General features: G+C 41.4%; 1 protein-coding gene across 1 annotated transcript in view; it reads right to left on the bottom strand.

Moving 5' to 3' along the window:
- COL2A1 (collagen type II alpha 1 chain) overlaps positions 1 to 5,661 on the bottom strand; it is a 100,123-nt gene extending 94,462 nt beyond the window's left edge. The window contains exons 1-2 of the mRNA XM_070740898.1: positions 5,568 to 5,661; positions 541 to 747 (exon numbers count right to left, since the gene is read on the bottom strand). Of these exons, the coding sequence (XP_070596999.1) occupies positions 541 to 747; positions 5,568 to 5,661 (301 nt within the window). The remainder of the gene's footprint in view (positions 1 to 540; positions 748 to 5,567) is intronic.
- Between the last annotated feature and the right edge of the window lie 11,147 nt (positions 5,662 to 16,808).

Genomic DNA, 16,808 nt, shown 5'->3' with positions numbered 1-16,808 from the left:
TTTAGCATTATGAAGCTTCTTCCTACTTCCTCAATGTTTTAAAGCAATTTTCTACTATTGGATTTGTAATGTATTGTATCACTGTTATGTTGTGAGCTGCCCCGAGTCTTCGGAGAAGGGTGGCATACAAATCTAATAAACTATAACTATAACAGTAAATGCAAAAGAAAAAGTTGATGCTATAGTTGTTTAAAAAACTTTTACTTGCTGAGGAAAACTTTTGAAATTTCTAGAAATGTTTCTGGTTCTAAAATGCCTGCACTGTTAATAAATGTGTCAGCTGCCTTAGACAAGTTAATAGTTGATCAACAACGCTGCCCATCTTCTTGTGTCATATGTTCATATTTCAATTAATTCATCTCTTCTATATCATAAGAGTTTGAGGAATTGTGAGAAGTAGCCTTTTGAAGCCATTGCCTTTCATGGATGCGACAACCTCTGAGAGTCACACATCCATGGCTCTTATTCATCTTTCTTTTTTTGGTGCTATCATCTCTCAAGTAATTTATTTATATGAAATAGAAATAAATAAATTACAACCACTGGCGATGGGCTGATCAGTTGGACATATAGGGCAACATTCTCCGAAGGGGATCTCAGGCCTGGGACAGTCTCTCATTTCTTCGCAGAGAATATCGTCGCAGAGGACAGTGCCAGTGTCACAGACACAGATCTGGCACGGCTCCGGTTTCCACACATCCTTATCACTATATCTCTGCCCCTTCTGTACACAGCTGCCTGCCTCCTCTGCGCCAGAAGGAAAGGAGAAAGCAGGTTAAGAGACAAATGCAGCAGAAACCAGGAGCGAAAGAAAGAGCAGCGTTTGCCCCAGTGATCCAACATTTGGCCTCCGTTATTCCCAACCGGCCCCCTTCAGAAACACCTCATCAACTTCCCACAGGTTATGAGGGCATTTTGTTCTTCATAAATAAGAGATAAGGGCCTTCTGTTAGCTGCTCCCAATCCCATCCCCACCTCCACATAAGTAAATTTATCTCAGGGTTCCTCACAACAATGATAGTTAACACTCATGACTTGGGAGAGTCTATGTAAACTCCAAAGATCACGTGCCATTGGTGGGATTATTAGACCAGTGTTTCCCAACCTTGGCAACTTGATATTTGGACTTCAACTCCCAGAATTCCCCAGCCAGCAAATGCTGGCTGGGGAATTCTGGGAGTTGAAGTCCAGATATCTCCAAGTTGCCAAGGTTGGGGAACACTGTATTAGAGAATCATAAGAGTTGTAGATCTGAAAGGATAATGAGGGTCATCTGTCCAATCTTCAGCAATGTTCAGGAAAACAATTTAAACCATCCATGATAAATAATTCTCCTAACTTAACACACACACACACACACAGAGAAATGGAGAATCCATAACCCTCACAAGTAGATTGTTCTACTGATAACAAACATTTTACTGACAGGAAATATTTAAAACAAATCTAGGTAGAAACATTTTTGTTTATTTATAGGCTATTTCTGGTTCTAGTTTCTATAGCTGTAGAAAACAGTCTCAATCACTTTCCTTTAGTTTCCCTTTATGTACCTGAACATGGTTATCTTATCTCTCCTCGGTTTTTGTTTTTCCAGCTTGAACATCCCAACATCCTTCTTATCTTCTTAGGAAATGTCTTATACTTGTACAGTATCATCATTTTTGTCTTCCTCTGGAAACCCTTTCTGGAATTGTATTACTCAAAATCCTAGATAGGACCCCAGTTGTGATCTTAGCAGTGCTGAATAAATATAGTATCTTTTAAGGTTTCTTCCTACCAGATGTGTGGGCTCAAGAGACTTTTTTCATTTATCCTCACCATCAGTTATGCGAGGTGTGCTAGGATGCTATAGTCACTCATGAGGCAAGACAATGCTCACTTGTGAAGTAATGGCTTGGGTAATAGCTACCTGCAAGGTAAGAGCCAGGATAATAATTACTTATAAAGTAATAACTAGGGTACCAGTAGAAGGTATTTGTGAGATAAAGGCTAGGGCATTAGTTAGCTGCAGGATAATACCTACTTGTACACAACAGTATGTATTAGCCGGCAATAGTTATAGGGTAATTAGGGTAATAGATTCCTATAAGATATTGCTGGAGTATTAATTACTTCCAGGGTAACCTCTAAAGTAGCAATTGCTTGCCTAAGATTGTTCCTGCATTATATTTTTACTTCCTGCCATATCATTTTTTTTCCTGACTGACATCAGTTTCTACTAAACAAATAATTCCCTCAACACTGTCAAACTTTTTACTTAGTCTGCACTTCTATTTTTACTAGTTTTTTCTCATCATTCCTATCATCCTTATCCTCCCATTTAAGATTGTATGACTGTAACTTGTTGCTTATATTCTAAGATTTTTACTAATATTGTTTCTTATTATTTATTTGACCCCTATGTCAATCATTAAGTGTAGTACCCCATGATTTTTGCCAAATCTATATTTTCTCTTATGTATACTGAGAGCATATGCACCAAGACAAATTCCTTGTGTGTCCAATCACACTTGGCCAATAAAGAATTCTATCTATCTAAAAAAAAGTATTTTGCTTGCTATATATTATCTCTTGGTTACAATGATACCACCTTCATCAAAAAATACCCGGCAAGCCTAAGATCTAATCACAGGTGTATAAATTATGTTTATTCTAAGTCTTAGTTCAGCTATAGTAGTTGCTCTCCCCCTCTTTACCGCTGATCTAGAGCTCCCTCAATCCTTACTCAGCAGACCTTGCCATTTAGCAAACTCACTTATAATTAAGCACAGTCTCCATTCATAGTATTTTGGTGAGCCACTTGACTGAACTGATAGCATTTCTGGCAGAAGAGGTTTACCACTTAGAATGGTTATATTGGGCCACATAACTAATTCACTTTGCGTCCCCTAACACTAATTATTGACTATAATGGGCAAGGGAGGGTATTAGAGACCACCCAATTTTCCCCAGGCCCTTTCAACCTGCACCTAAGGAACAGTAGTGACCTGAATTAATTCTTGATAAATCTAAGGAAGAGTAAAAGTGTTTTTCTAATTAAAAATCCAACTGGGGCAGGTGTTATTAGGCAACAGAAGACCAAACTAATGTTAGATCGGTGAAGGATATGGCAGATGGAGAGTGGTTGGAGAGTTCAAACCAGAAGGCAGAGGAAGACTTTGATGCTCAGATTAAACATCAGATTAACTCAACTTTCTCATCCTCTCTGACATCCCTCCCTTAAGTTAGTGAAATAATAGGGAAGAGATCAGGGGGGAAAGTACATTAAAAATGCACTTGGATCTCTTCCCTCCCCCCTGCCCCTTTTCTTTAACTTCTTAGCGAAGGCCTGACAGCAGCAAGGATATGACAGGGGGGCTATTGTGCACAAGTCAGCAGAGCCAGTTGGAGCCCAAGGGACCCTCCACTCATGAATGGACCTTTTCTCAAAGGCACACAGAGTGCGATTCACATGGCTCCAGTAGGGACTACTTTAAATAAACATGGGCAGCCTTTCAGCATCTGGAAGCTATTGCTGCTCAAGGCAAATAAACCTGCATAGAGCAAGGATTCAGCTTACTCCCTTAACCTGGAAGAACACTTTGGGGGTGGGGGGGAGAGGAGGAATCAATGTGTAAAAGGAAAAAGAAACACACACATGAGACTCTCCTGGATAAACACCTGGATTAAAAACTTTCCCCCTTCATGAGAATAAGAAAATGTGATTTTAAAACACACACACACAAACAATTAAATAGGATTTGCTGATGAACAATTCACTTCTCCTGCATGTTTCTAAATCTCCAAGTCATGGTGCTTTAATCATGGCAAAAGGGGTGAGGAAAGATGTTAAACTTAAGAAAGACTACACTTACCACTCTGCCCACCAGCTGATTATAATAAGAGAAAGGGCACCTGATTGTAATCGGGAATTACAAATAGTCCCCCAAGATTCGGAGTGTTTCTGAGCTACTTTCAGTGTGCAATTGCCCTGCTTAGTTCACTGAAAGCTTGTACCTCTTAATAAAGTGGGTTAGTCAGTAAAACTCCTGACTCCTGGTGTTTTGTTTTGCTTTTCTCACCATAAACTAAGAAAGTTCTACACTTTTCCATTGGTAGCCCTCCTCTGTTTTCCTAACATTTTATGGTTGTTAAAAGCAGAGAATAGACTTAACTCCTCAATACCTTTTGATCATCAGGGCTAGGAACTTAAGTTAGTTCCCTTTCTTGAACCACCCTGAGGCAAACCAGCCCAAGGCTCTTTCTGTTACCAACTCAGAAGACCCTACTGCAGATATTATAGCATATATTAATAATAAAAAGAATTAGAGTCTTTCTTTGGAATTGCACCGGGAGAAAGCAAGGCCTGAGGTCAGGAGCAAATTTTTTTTTAAAACAAAATAGGAAATTCTACCCCACTTCCCTGATATAATCCCTGCAATTGATTTACAATCTGGAGCATTACGCGTAGAATTCAAACAGAAGAAAACCTGTCCAAAATATAGGAAGGAAAGAATTGCTTCTACCTATTCAAGTTTTCCCACTCTTGAATAAAATACTGCAAACAACAAAGGCTTTTTAAGTGAGCATCAGAAAAGGGGGAGCTTGGCTCTACTTTTGTAATGATTGGGAGGGAAAGTTGATAAAAGCTTTGGGGAGAAGAAAGGGGGGGATGAGGGTGGTTGTACACAATTCCGACACACAGGAAGGATTCCCATGCCTAAGTGTGTGGGGGGGAGGGGTGAAGAGTGAGAGTAGAATAAATGGACTGATGTGCCTCTGGAATGTTTTGTACCCCCTCAGGTGGCCTCTTTTGAGTTGGGGGAATTTTTCCTTCTGCTCCTTCAGCTACCAAAAAAAATTAAAAATCTGTTAGCTATCAAATTCTCCAGGAACTCCATCTGCACCTTACTCCACATCCCTAACTGAACCAGGGGAGCGACACTAGATCTTATGGATAAAGATCTTTCTCTGTGATTCCACACCCTCCCCAAACTTCCTGGTATATTCTCTTTTGTCTGGATCCTGCTGCCCCCCCCCCCCCATGAGCCCCTGTACAAATTATTCAGTTAACCCTTTCATTCCACCAACAAGAGGTTGGGAGGGTCATTTATCCACCGAAATATGACTTTTTAAACCATACTGTTTCTGGAGATCTTTAGATGACCGCATATAACACTTTAAACACTTATAATAATAAAGCCTTATCCCCAGTTCACCCCACTGTTTGGAAGGCCCAGAGAAGAAGTGCGGCAGCACTGGAATGAGATTGTGCTAAGCGCAACTCTTGTTTTTGAGTAACCAAGCATTACAAAGCACAGATTGGGATTTCAGACTAATTATGAGGATGGAACAGCATCTCTCTGCAGCGGGAAAGAATCTGAGGAGGGAGGAGGAGAGAAACCAAGTGCAAGAAGGAGATGGACAGAGATTAACTCAAAGGAGGAAGTTTAGTTGCACAAACCCACAAGTGATTTTTTTTTTTAAAGTTTGTTTGTTCTCCTGATTCCACACACCCTTCTTAATTTATTGTTCCCCATCAACCTGCTTTCTGGACCAGAGAAAGAGAAAGAAAGGTGGTCACTTACGTATATCTTCATTCTGACAATTGACAAGTGCTAATAAAATTACTTGAGTAGCTGCCAGGAGCACTAGAGTCCTTGAATCCAGAAAGCTGAACATGTCTAAATGTTAGACATGCAGGACCTTTTGCCTGGATGAGAAACGAGGAGGAGGTGGTGGTGATAGTAGTAAGTGGTGGTAGTTTCCCCAGTGGCTACCGAGCCTTCATGCAGTCGATCCTCCGCGGTCTTAAAAAATAAAACAGCAAAGAGAATCCCAAAGGAGCAAAAGGCCCAGCAGAAACCCGGCTAAGGCCGAGGGCTCTGGGATGAAGCACCGCGGCTGATGCTCCCCTCTGCCTTCTAGCAGCCCGTGTATATGCCCAGGTCTCAGTCCTCCCCTTGCCCCCAGCAGGGCTGTAACCTGAGCTTGCAAGCCTTGTCCCCAAGTGAAGAGACCCCTCCTCCCGATCGATCTTTCTCAAGGCCAACTCCCGCAGCCCCCAAACGGGTGGCGACCAGGCGAGAGGGAGGGGGGTCCGTGGCCCTCTTCCCCCTCCAGCCCCCGCCCTATACATGCCTGCAAACACGCCTTAGCATCTCCCCCCTCCCGCTTCGGCCTCAGACGAAATCTTCACCTCGCCAGCCCCGTCCATCGCTCTGCTCTCCATGGAAGCAACTTTCGGAGAAGAGCGCGCGGGAGCCTTCGAGAGCTGGGAATCTGGCTGGGCTTCAACCGGGAGGTAGAAGGAGGCAAAAGATTCCCAGGGTGGCCGGCGCGTACTTGCATTTCTCCAGCGTCTCCCGCTCTTTGCATCCCGATTTTTTCTACAAAGTTGAGACTTGACTACTTTACTTTATTCGGATTCTTTTAAAGCAAGCTTGCCTCTCTATACAATACAGACGCAGCATCAGCCAGGTCCGGACGGAAGAGCGCTTTGCCCTCCCCACCTGTTGCTTTCTTCCCCCCCCCAAGAACCCGTTCGCTGCATCCCCTTTTTATTCCCCCTCGCAAGACGCTGCAATATCGCTGCTTCCCTCGCGTACTCGATACACCCCGCCACTTTTAATACGTTATTATGTGCCGTTTTAAATCCTCAGCCCGCCAATCGTTTTCCTCAGCTTTTGGCCCAAGAAATCTCCCAAGTATTTTCCCTCGCCCTCTCCCCGGGCCACCTTCTCTGCCGTTTAACGTGAACGAAAGGGGGACGGTTGCAACAGGGCATTAATGACCCAGCTCAACTCTTGAATGAGTTAACGCCGGGGGGAAATGGCTTGGGAAAGTGGTCTGAGTTTTGACTACCTCACCCCGATGGCTGAGGCGATCGAGTGGCGTTTCCTGAACTGAGTGGACGCAAATGACCAAATAGGCAGAATAAACCCCCTCCCCTATCACCCATTTCCTCCCATTTGTGACTGTATGGCTGTAACTTGTTGCTTGTATCCTCATATTTATATTAATATTGTTTCCTAATTGCTTATTTGTACCGACAATCATTAAGCGTTTTACCTCACGATTCTTGACAAATGTTTATTTTCTTTTATGTACAGTAAGAGCATATGCACCAAAGATAAATTCCTTGTGTCCAATCGCACTTGGCCAATAAAGAATTCTATTCTACTCTAACTATTCACTAAGGTTGCATTACAATTATTCTTTTCATCATTCCTATCACCCATTTCCTCCCACTTGTGACTATGACTGTAACTTGTTGTTTGTATCCTTACCATTTATATTGTTTCCTGATTGCTTATTTGAACCCCATGACAATCATGAAGTGTTGTATCTTATGATTTTTGACAAAAGTATCTTTTATGTACACTGAGAGCATATGCACCAAAGACAAATTCCTGGTGTGTCCAATCACACTTGGCCAATAAAGAATTCTATTCATTTCATTCCACTTGTCCCTTCCTGACCCCTTTTCCCTTTCGGAGAAAGGTATGAGAAACGTACTGGCTAAATCAGAGCGATCCCCCTCCCCTCTCTTGTCCCCGTTACACACCGCGATACGCGCTCTCCCTGCCCTGCCTGGTCCCTCTTCCCATTACTGCATCGCCATTTCCAGAGAGAGAAAATGCCAAGGTCTCTCTTGGGAGGAAAAGTTGGCTGCCAAGGCGGGGCGTGAGCCCTACTTGATAATTTAGTCCCACTAAATGTAGCTAGGCTTTTATTTGAGAAAATAAGTTTAGGCGACAGCCTACACAAGCCCGTTTGATAAAGAGCCGCCTTCTCCAGCAAGTACTTCTCCCGTGTCCTGGGAGACGCGTCCCGGCCGAAGAGAGTCATTCCCGGTTTCCGACATAACTACAGTAGCAAAAATCTTAGGCGGGCAGAGGGCGGCTCCGGCGGGACTGAATGCGCCCACCTGCGCGCGCAGCTTAGCTGGTCTGGCTCTGGTTTTGTGACGCACGTGGCTCGAAGCTTGGCACCCAGAGACAGGGCAAGTGACAGAGAGTTGGTGTGGCTTTTTTGTCAAGCGCGTTTTTTTCTTGGCAGATGATTGGGGGGAGGGGGGGGAGGCAGTTCCCAACTGAAGGAAATGCCTGAACCCCAATCTCTCTATGCTGCCACATGCAAAGCCATGGAGCCAATCAAACTAATCCATTACCCTCCACCTAGAAACTAACAACCTACTTTCAAACAAGCAATTCAGTTTCAGGGGGGGAAATCCTGCAATGTACAACTACGCTGCAAAAATATATAGACCTCAAAACTTGACAAGGGCAAAACAATAGACGCAATTTATATAGACTTCTGTAGAGTCTTCGACTCAGTGGTTCATGATAAACTACTTCTGAAACTGAAATCCTGTGGCATCTCTGGACCCCTGCATGACTGGATAACTGTGTTCCTGTCAAACACAACAAGTGGTCAAAATTGGGAGTGTCTGATCTAATCCCACTTTAAGGCAGTGTATTAGGACCAACACTATTTACAATGACCTTTGTGATCGCATTACAAATAACTGCATTCTCTTCGCCGATGATGTAAAACTCTTCAACACTCCCAACAATACTGCTACCCTCCAAAACGACCTTGACTCTGTGACAGAATGGTCAAACATCTGGCAACTCCAAATCTCAACCAATAAATGCTGCACATTGGCAAAAAGAATCAGAACACCAAATACAAGCTGAATAAACAAGACCTTGCAGATGACACTCACTCCGTCAAATTTTTCCCCAATGGTTCTATGGGCGTGGCTTGGTAATGGTCATTTGAGTAGGCGTGGCCAACTTGATGTCGCCCACGGCAAGCCACACCCACAGAACCGACAGAAAAGTTTGGCCAAGTCTTCTAGCAGTCAATCTGACTGCTTTTCGATGCCTCCTCATGTTTGCTCTGTGTGTTTGAACCCGAGATGGTGTGAGGGGGGAGGGGAGGGGCCAGTCTGTGGTGCAATTTACCGGTTTGCCAAACTACGCATAATTGCCACCATCGGTTCTATAGAACCTGTCCAAACCTGCTGAATTACACCCCTGCTATGGAGGGAATGTAGTTCAGAGGTAAAAAACCTGCAAAATGGGTAATTGTCAAATCCAGGCACCTCCAAACTTCAGCTGGTCAACAATGTAAGCAGTGTGCAGAGTAATGGGTTTGCCCATGTAGCACATTTGTTACAGAGTTGCACTGCTTTCCAGTTTCATTCTGGGAGCAATGCAAGGTGCTAGTCGATATTTATGGGACCGTCTCCTACTATATACCTGCCAGAGACCAGTAAGATCACATAGAGTTGGCCTTCTTCAAGTCCTGTTGACTAAGCCAGTATTTCCCAACCTTGGCAACTTGAAGATATTTGGACTTCAGCTCTCAGAATTCCCCAGCCAGTGAATGCTGGCTGGGGAATTCTGGAAGTTGAAGTCCGGATATCTTCAAGTTGCCAAGGTTGGGAAATACTGGACTTAGCAATGCGGGTTGGTGGAACCGTGGGGGAGGGTCTTCTCTGTGGCTGGCCTGGCTCTATGGAACCAACCAACCCCCCCGCGATGTCCGTATTTTTCCCACCCTACTGGCCTTCCGAAAGGCTGTGAATACCTGGCTTTGCTAGCAGACGTGGGGGCCATGAATGCTAACATTAGGTCACATGCAGAAGTGTGCCGAAACATGGGCGCACCTGCATCGCCCTGCGCAATTTTCTACCTGCACAGGTGCAGTAGCATAATTCCGCTGGACTCCGTTAGTACTCAGAGCCACAGGGGTGAGTACATGTCACCATTCCACTTTAGCAGCCCACCTCTGCATCTAACACATCTACCTCCTATTTTACCCACAACAACCCTGTGAGGTGAGTTGGCCTAAGGAGAGTGACTGGCTCAAGGCCACCCAGGTGACTTTCATAGCTAAGGTGGGATTAGTCTCCTGCTTTCCAGCCAGGCGCCCTTAACCAATAGACCAAACTGGTTTAAATACCATGCAGAATTTTAAGGCAAATTCTCCTTCCTTGAGACATCAATCTCCTAGTTTTGTGACTAAGCCTTTTTTAAACCAAATACCAAACAGCTGTATGTACTCTCCAAAGCACCTTCGAGTCTTCGGAGAGGGGCGGAATACAAATCTAATAAATTATTATTATTATTATTATTATTATTATTATTATTATTATCATCATCATCATCATCATCATCATCATCCTTGGGAAGTGTTGCATTTTTTAACAACAGCAGTTAAATGAACAACATTCAATCCTCATTTTGACCTCACCAGATGCTTTTTGACCAATAACTGAAAAACTAGTGTAAAGAAACAGCTGCCTTTGGAACTGACCATATGTGAATGGGAAAGAGGAGATTACATTTTTCTTCCCTGCCATTTTCTCCCCGAGCATAATTCGGGTTCCAGAGTGCATAATCGACACAAAGTTATGTGATTTATGAATGAATGCTCCAAAGCAGAATTCTATTAATTCAAAGGAATTGTTCCTGAACCTTAAGATCAGTTAAATTTGCCATATATCAACGCGTGACACTTTGTAACTTGAAGATAATTTAATATTATTTTATTTATTTTGTATCTCATCTTTATTATTTTTACAAATAATTCAAGCTGGAGAATCAACACCCCTTCTTCCCTCCTTTTCCCCCAAAACAACAATCCTGTGTTGAGCTGAGAGTGAGAGAGTGTAACTGCCTTAAAGTCAACCAGCTCTAGAAAGACAACAATCCCTGAGTCTCATTGGGATTGGCTGCCATAGAAGTCGAATGAATGAATGAATGAATGAATGAATGAATGAATGAATGAATGAATGAATGAATGAATACATTGCAGATGCAAGCCAATCTGAGCAGACAAAACTTTTAAAAAAGTTATGTCAATTTCTTCATTTACACTAAGTAGTTTAAATACATACCAAATTTGATTAATAAACATTTTAAAAATAATATTTATAATGGTTTTATGTAACAATTGTGATATATATATATTTTATTGGAATGTTTTATGTATGGTGTCATTTTCCTTGAGATGGGCAGCCATATAAATTTGATTAATAATATTCTTTTTCATAATTATTATCAGAGTTTACAAACACAAAGATAAAAGACAAATACAAACTAAGAGAGGTATAAAAAATAAAGAGAAAAAGAGAAGTACAAAGAAATATAAAAAAATAATAAAAGAAACATATAAAAGATGGCTCCACACAAGTATAAAATTCAGTAACTTGACACCTCCTCTAATATTTCCATACCAAAAGCTTTCAATCATCCCTTATGATTGTTGCCACAAGACAAAAAAAGGCTATTGTAATTTTAATGCTCGTTAATGCATCAGGGATTTCTTTGAAGAAGACTCTTAACTTTTCAATGCTTATGAAAAGTCACATTGTGTGCTTGTAGCAAAGATGGCCACAGCGTGGTATGAACCTTCCCCAAAAATAACTCACACTCTCAGTTGTAAAAAGAGCCAGTGAGCTTTGCCCTTGTTTGGCTGTGAATGCTAAAAATGTGCCCCATCAATTAACCAATGGCAGAGATCCCCATCTTTTACCTCAGAACTGGATGAATTCTACTCACCCCACTGAATTTAAACAGGGAAGCTATTCCACTGAGGCTTGGATGTAACTCAGAGCTCACTGAATGCAACAGTAGATTTTGATAATATGTGTATGTGTGTGGTTTGTGAATCTTATTTTTATCTCTTTTTAACCTGTCATTAAGACAAACCCACTTTAAATAACCTCTGTGTTTCCTTGCAGTGAGGTGACAGATCCACGTTTTGCAACCAACTAGGAACTTTTTCATCAGTTGCCTGGCTACTGCTTGATCTTTGCTGCAAGAGAGGAGCTGAAATAGAATGCGTTTACACCTTAAATTCTGAGTTTAAATTCCTCATGCAGTTAGGATACCTTGACTTAATTTTATTTGATTTTGTTCAGAGTCCATTGCTTTAGAATTTTTATTCACAAAGGGAAATCTTGAAAGAACCTTTAAAAATTCCAAAACCTTTAGATATGAGACTTTTCTTAACTTGGGGTGAAATGTTGTGCTTTTTTTATTGCCCCTATGGATTCCTACCCTGTTTCCCCAAAAATAAGACATACCCCGAAAGTAAGGCATGTCAGAGGTTTTGCAGAATTTGCTAATATAAGGCACCCCCCGAAAATAAGGCGTAGTCAAGTTTACATATGGTACGGTGGAAAAACATACGGTACCATTCAAAGCTGTTCATAGCGGTACCGTAATAATGTGGTGTCCCCTGCTGGCCCCTTCCATTGCTTTGTACCGTCCAGTACAGCAGACACAGTCTGCTGCTGTCTCACCGCCATTACAGTCTCCACTACAGAGCGTAGACTGTAGTTCCTCTGGTGGCCGGAAGCTGCAATAGCGGGAGTATACTGTTGTACCATATAAGTGCCGTCATTTGAGTGTGTGGGTGCCATACTGACAGGTACCATACCGTAATCATTGTACCGTACGGTACACTTTCTTTGGGGGTGTCAGCTTTTCTGCCTGTGAATTTGTCTTATTTGAGAAATATAAGGCACCCCCCGAAAATAAGACGTAGCACAACTTTTGGAGCAAAAATTAATATAAGACAGTGTCTTATTTTCGGGGAAACACAGTATCTGGTTTCCTCTGTGGCAGTCCTAAGCATGCTATGAAGACCTTCACCTGCTCATTTCTGAAAATCTAATTTCTGACAGTTATAAGAACAAAATATTAAAAAATATTCCCAAACCAACATTGATAACCTTACTAGAACTTACAAAGACTGCCTCTACTTACTCATGCCCTGCTTTGTTGTTTCTATCCGCCCTCAAGGCAGCACTTTGTACAATAAGAAGCAGTATTTTGCAGCAATTTTTAGTAGCCTCTTCAGATCTCTGAGCCACAATCAGCAATCATCCAAACTGGCCAAGAAACAGATACAAACAAAAATCTATAATAAACTCAGTTTAGTCATTATACATTATACTTATTTAACAGCAGCCAGAGTGCAAAGTAGATGTTTGTTTGTGTATTTATTTATTTGTTTGTTTTGTCAAGTGAAAAGATGATAATATTAAGATATATGATACTAGTAAAAGTCAAAATTTTGAAAAAGAGTATTAGAAATACAGTGATACCTTGTCTTATGAACTTAATTGGTTCCAGGACAAGGTTCGTAAGGTGAAAGGTTTGTAAGATGAAACAGTGTTTCCCATAGGAATCAATGGAAAAGCAATTAATGTGTGCAAGCCCAAAATTCACCTCTTCTGCCAGCCAAAGTGTCTATTTTCGCGCTGGTGGGATTCCCTTGAGGCTCCCCTCTATGGGAAACCCCACCTCCGGACTTCCCCGTTTTTGCGATGCTGCAGGGGAATCCCAGCAGGGGAATCCCAGCATCACAAAAACGGGCGCTTCTCTGGCAACGGAAGTCTGGAGGTGGGGTTTCCCAGTGGCGGCGACAGGTTCGTAAGGTGAAAATAGTTCGGAAGAAGAGGCAAAAAAATCTTAAACCCCGAGTTCGTATCTTGAAACATTTGTATGATGAGGGGTTCATAATACGAGGTATCACTGTAATAATATTCAAATACATGCAACTAGTAAAAATGAAGAACATTAAGGACGGGAGACACGCTGGTGCACTTATGCACGCCCCTTACACTCTTACCCCTCTTAGGAATTGGGAGAGGTCAATAGTGGATAGTCTAAGGGTAAAGTTTTTGTGGTTAGGAGATGGTACTATAGAATCTGGTAGTGAGTTCCATGCATTGTGTTCATAATTTCTTGGTTCTGAGGCAAGTCAGGATGTTAAAAGCAGAAGGCAAACTTTTTATAAAATAGTCTGCAACAAACCTACCCAGCTTGAAGCAACATCTAGTCAACGGTGTCAAACTCATGTTGTTAAAGCATTGTGTGACATAGTGTCTTTTTCCTCCATCGCTGAATTGGGCGTGGCCAACATGTGACGCCTCCGGTCTGCGGGCCATGATTTTGACAGCCCTGATCTAGTTCATCTTGGCTAATGTAGAAGAGGAAGCAGAGTGAAATGGGAAACAGGGCTGTTTATTAGAGTAGAAAGTTAGGTTCAGGTGTGCCAACAAATTGCATGTGTTCAACCATACATTTCACTAGAATCTGGTGTTTGGCAACTTTACTCAAAAAAATGCCTTGATTTTTGCAGCTGAGCTTCACCTTTTTTAGACCATCTCAAATAACCCAAGTGAGAATCTGGTACAATATCTAGGATGCTAAGTGGGGAAGAATGCCTTTAATAGAAGTTAAAGGTCAAGAATTCTGGCCTCTGCCTCATTACAGGCTTATATTGATGGGGAGGGAGATCTGTATCCTTTGGGCTGTTCCTGGTGTCTTGCAGCTAAATATTTTGCAGCTTAAAGATCCAGAAGAAAATAAACTCAATGCCAAGGTAGCCATATTATGAGATGTGAAAGAGCTGGATAACATATTTATTTTATTTATTTATTAATTGGACTTGTATGCCGACCCTCTCCGCGAACTCGGGGCGGCTCACAGCATATACCCAAAACATAACAATACAGTTTATCCAATTAATATACTAAAAAGGCTCTTAAAAATTCTACTTTAAAACATTCATTTGCATTCATTCAATACTAACGACATTCGTTGGTCGGAAGTAAGGTCTAATGTCCCCAGGCCTGGAAGCAAAGATGTGTTTTTAAACTCTTTCGGAAGGCGAGGAGGGTGGGGGCAGTGTGAATCTCCAGGGGGAGCTGATTCCAGAGCTGATTCCAAGCTTAACAACCCTGATCTATATGTTGTGGATGGTATTTCCACTTGATGGCTTCATGTTGCTCTAAAACAATGTTTCCCAACCTTAGCAACTGGAAGATATCTGGACTTCAACTCCCAGAATTCCCCAGCCAGCATTCGCATTCGCTGGCTGGGGAATTCTGGGAGTTGAAGTCCAGATATCTTCCAGTTGCCAAGGTTGGGAAACATTGTTCTAAAAGACACGAAAACAAACCAGGGCAATTTCCCCTCTTATTATCATTTGTCAGCTCAGGCTGTTAATTTAATTTCTACCTCCCTGGCCAACATATTATAGCTTCAACACAGGAATTTCTGGCCCAGGTGCAAAACAGGGTTGAGTTATGCCAGAAGAAATATCTGCTCATCACTAATAATTAAAAGCCCAGAGTCAGGAAAAGATGTGGGAAGAATATCACACCTGACATAGAGGCCCAGGTGCACACCTGTTCGATTTTTCATAGCCTCCTGCTCCCCTCCCCATCTGCCACTGACAGGAGACTGCAAGATTCAACCTGCTTGATTTAAGGTATAACTGTCAACCAAGTTAATACATTTTAGTTGATGCCTCCTCTATCATTTAATTGATCAATTGACTGAATGCCAGTGCAGGTAGCCCTCAACTTACAACAGTTCATTTGGTGTGGTTCAAAGTTACAAGAAGTGACTTACGGCCATTTTTCACATTTATGACCTTTGTAGCAGCCCATGATTATGTGGTTAAAATCCAGATGCTTGGCATCTGGTTCATACTTATGACCGTTGCTTTTTCCCAGGAATCAAAGTGATTCCATGACCCTGACAAGCAAAGTCAATGGGTGATTCACTTAACGACCGTGTTACTATCTTATCAACTGCAGTGATCTGCTTAACAACTGTGGCAAGAAAGGATGTAAAATGCGGCAAAACTCACTTAACAAATGTCTCACTTGACAACAGAAAATTTTGGGCTTAATTGTGGGTTGTAAGTAGAGGACTACTTGTATTAGCAAACTCTTTGCTATCCAATTTTGAGATACGGAAGACCACATTAATAGCATTTAGCAATAGCATTTACACTTATACACTGCAGAGAGGGGCGGCATGCAAATCCAATAAATAGTAGTAATAATAATAATAATAATAATAATAATAATAATAATAATAATTATTATTATTATTATTATTATTATTATTATTATTATTATTATTATTATTATTATTATTGTGCTTTTTACAGCCCTCTCTAAGCAGTTTACAGAATCAGCCTATTGCCCCCAACAATCTGGGTCCTCATTTTACCCACCTTGGAAGGATGGAAGTCTGAGTCAACTTTGAGCCAGTGGTGACATTTGAACTGCTGAACTACAGCTAGCAGTTAGCTGAAGTAGCCTGCAGTGCTGCACTCTAATCATTGTGCCACCCCGGCTCTTGCTCAAGGGAAAATGGGAATGACATTTACCATTTGAGTAGAGGTTATCTTTTTTCTTTTTCACTGTGGGTCTCCGGAGAGGGGCGGCATACAAGTCTAATAAATAATAATAACAACAACAACAACAACAACAACAACAACAATAACAATAATAATATTAATATTAACAACAACAACAACAACAACAACAACAACAACAACTTATATTATCACTGTCCCATGGTTAAGGAACTACAGGGGGAGGAAAAGCAGAAAAATGCTACTGCCTAAACAGCAACATGCAGTTTAGAATTATTTAGATTACTATTGTTGAATTATTTTACTGGTTTCTGGTTTGGTTTTTAGAAATATATTCATTGCTTTAAAATTATGGAATTACTTGTGTTGAGTTATCGGGTTATTTAGAATGGTTAAGGAAAGCAGACAGGATAATTTTAATTTCAAATAATTGATGTGCTATTGATGATACAGTAAAATCTTCTCTGTATTTAGATATGGGCAGGCATATATTCAACCTTCCCTTTAATGGAACATGTATCTCAATGTATCCTTTATACATCATGGTTATAGTAGACATGCATAAATTTTCATATATACAGTATAATATTAGTAGTTTCTAAGTGACTGGTTTATTTGAATGAGAA

The sequence above is a fragment of the Erythrolamprus reginae genome, chromosome 2 (assembly GCF_031021105.1).
Source record: "Erythrolamprus reginae isolate rEryReg1 chromosome 2, rEryReg1.hap1, whole genome shotgun sequence".
Classification (NCBI taxonomy): Eukaryota; Metazoa; Chordata; class Lepidosauria; order Squamata; family Dipsadidae; genus Erythrolamprus; species Erythrolamprus reginae.
This window is presented reverse-complemented; position numbering and strand designations above follow the sequence as displayed.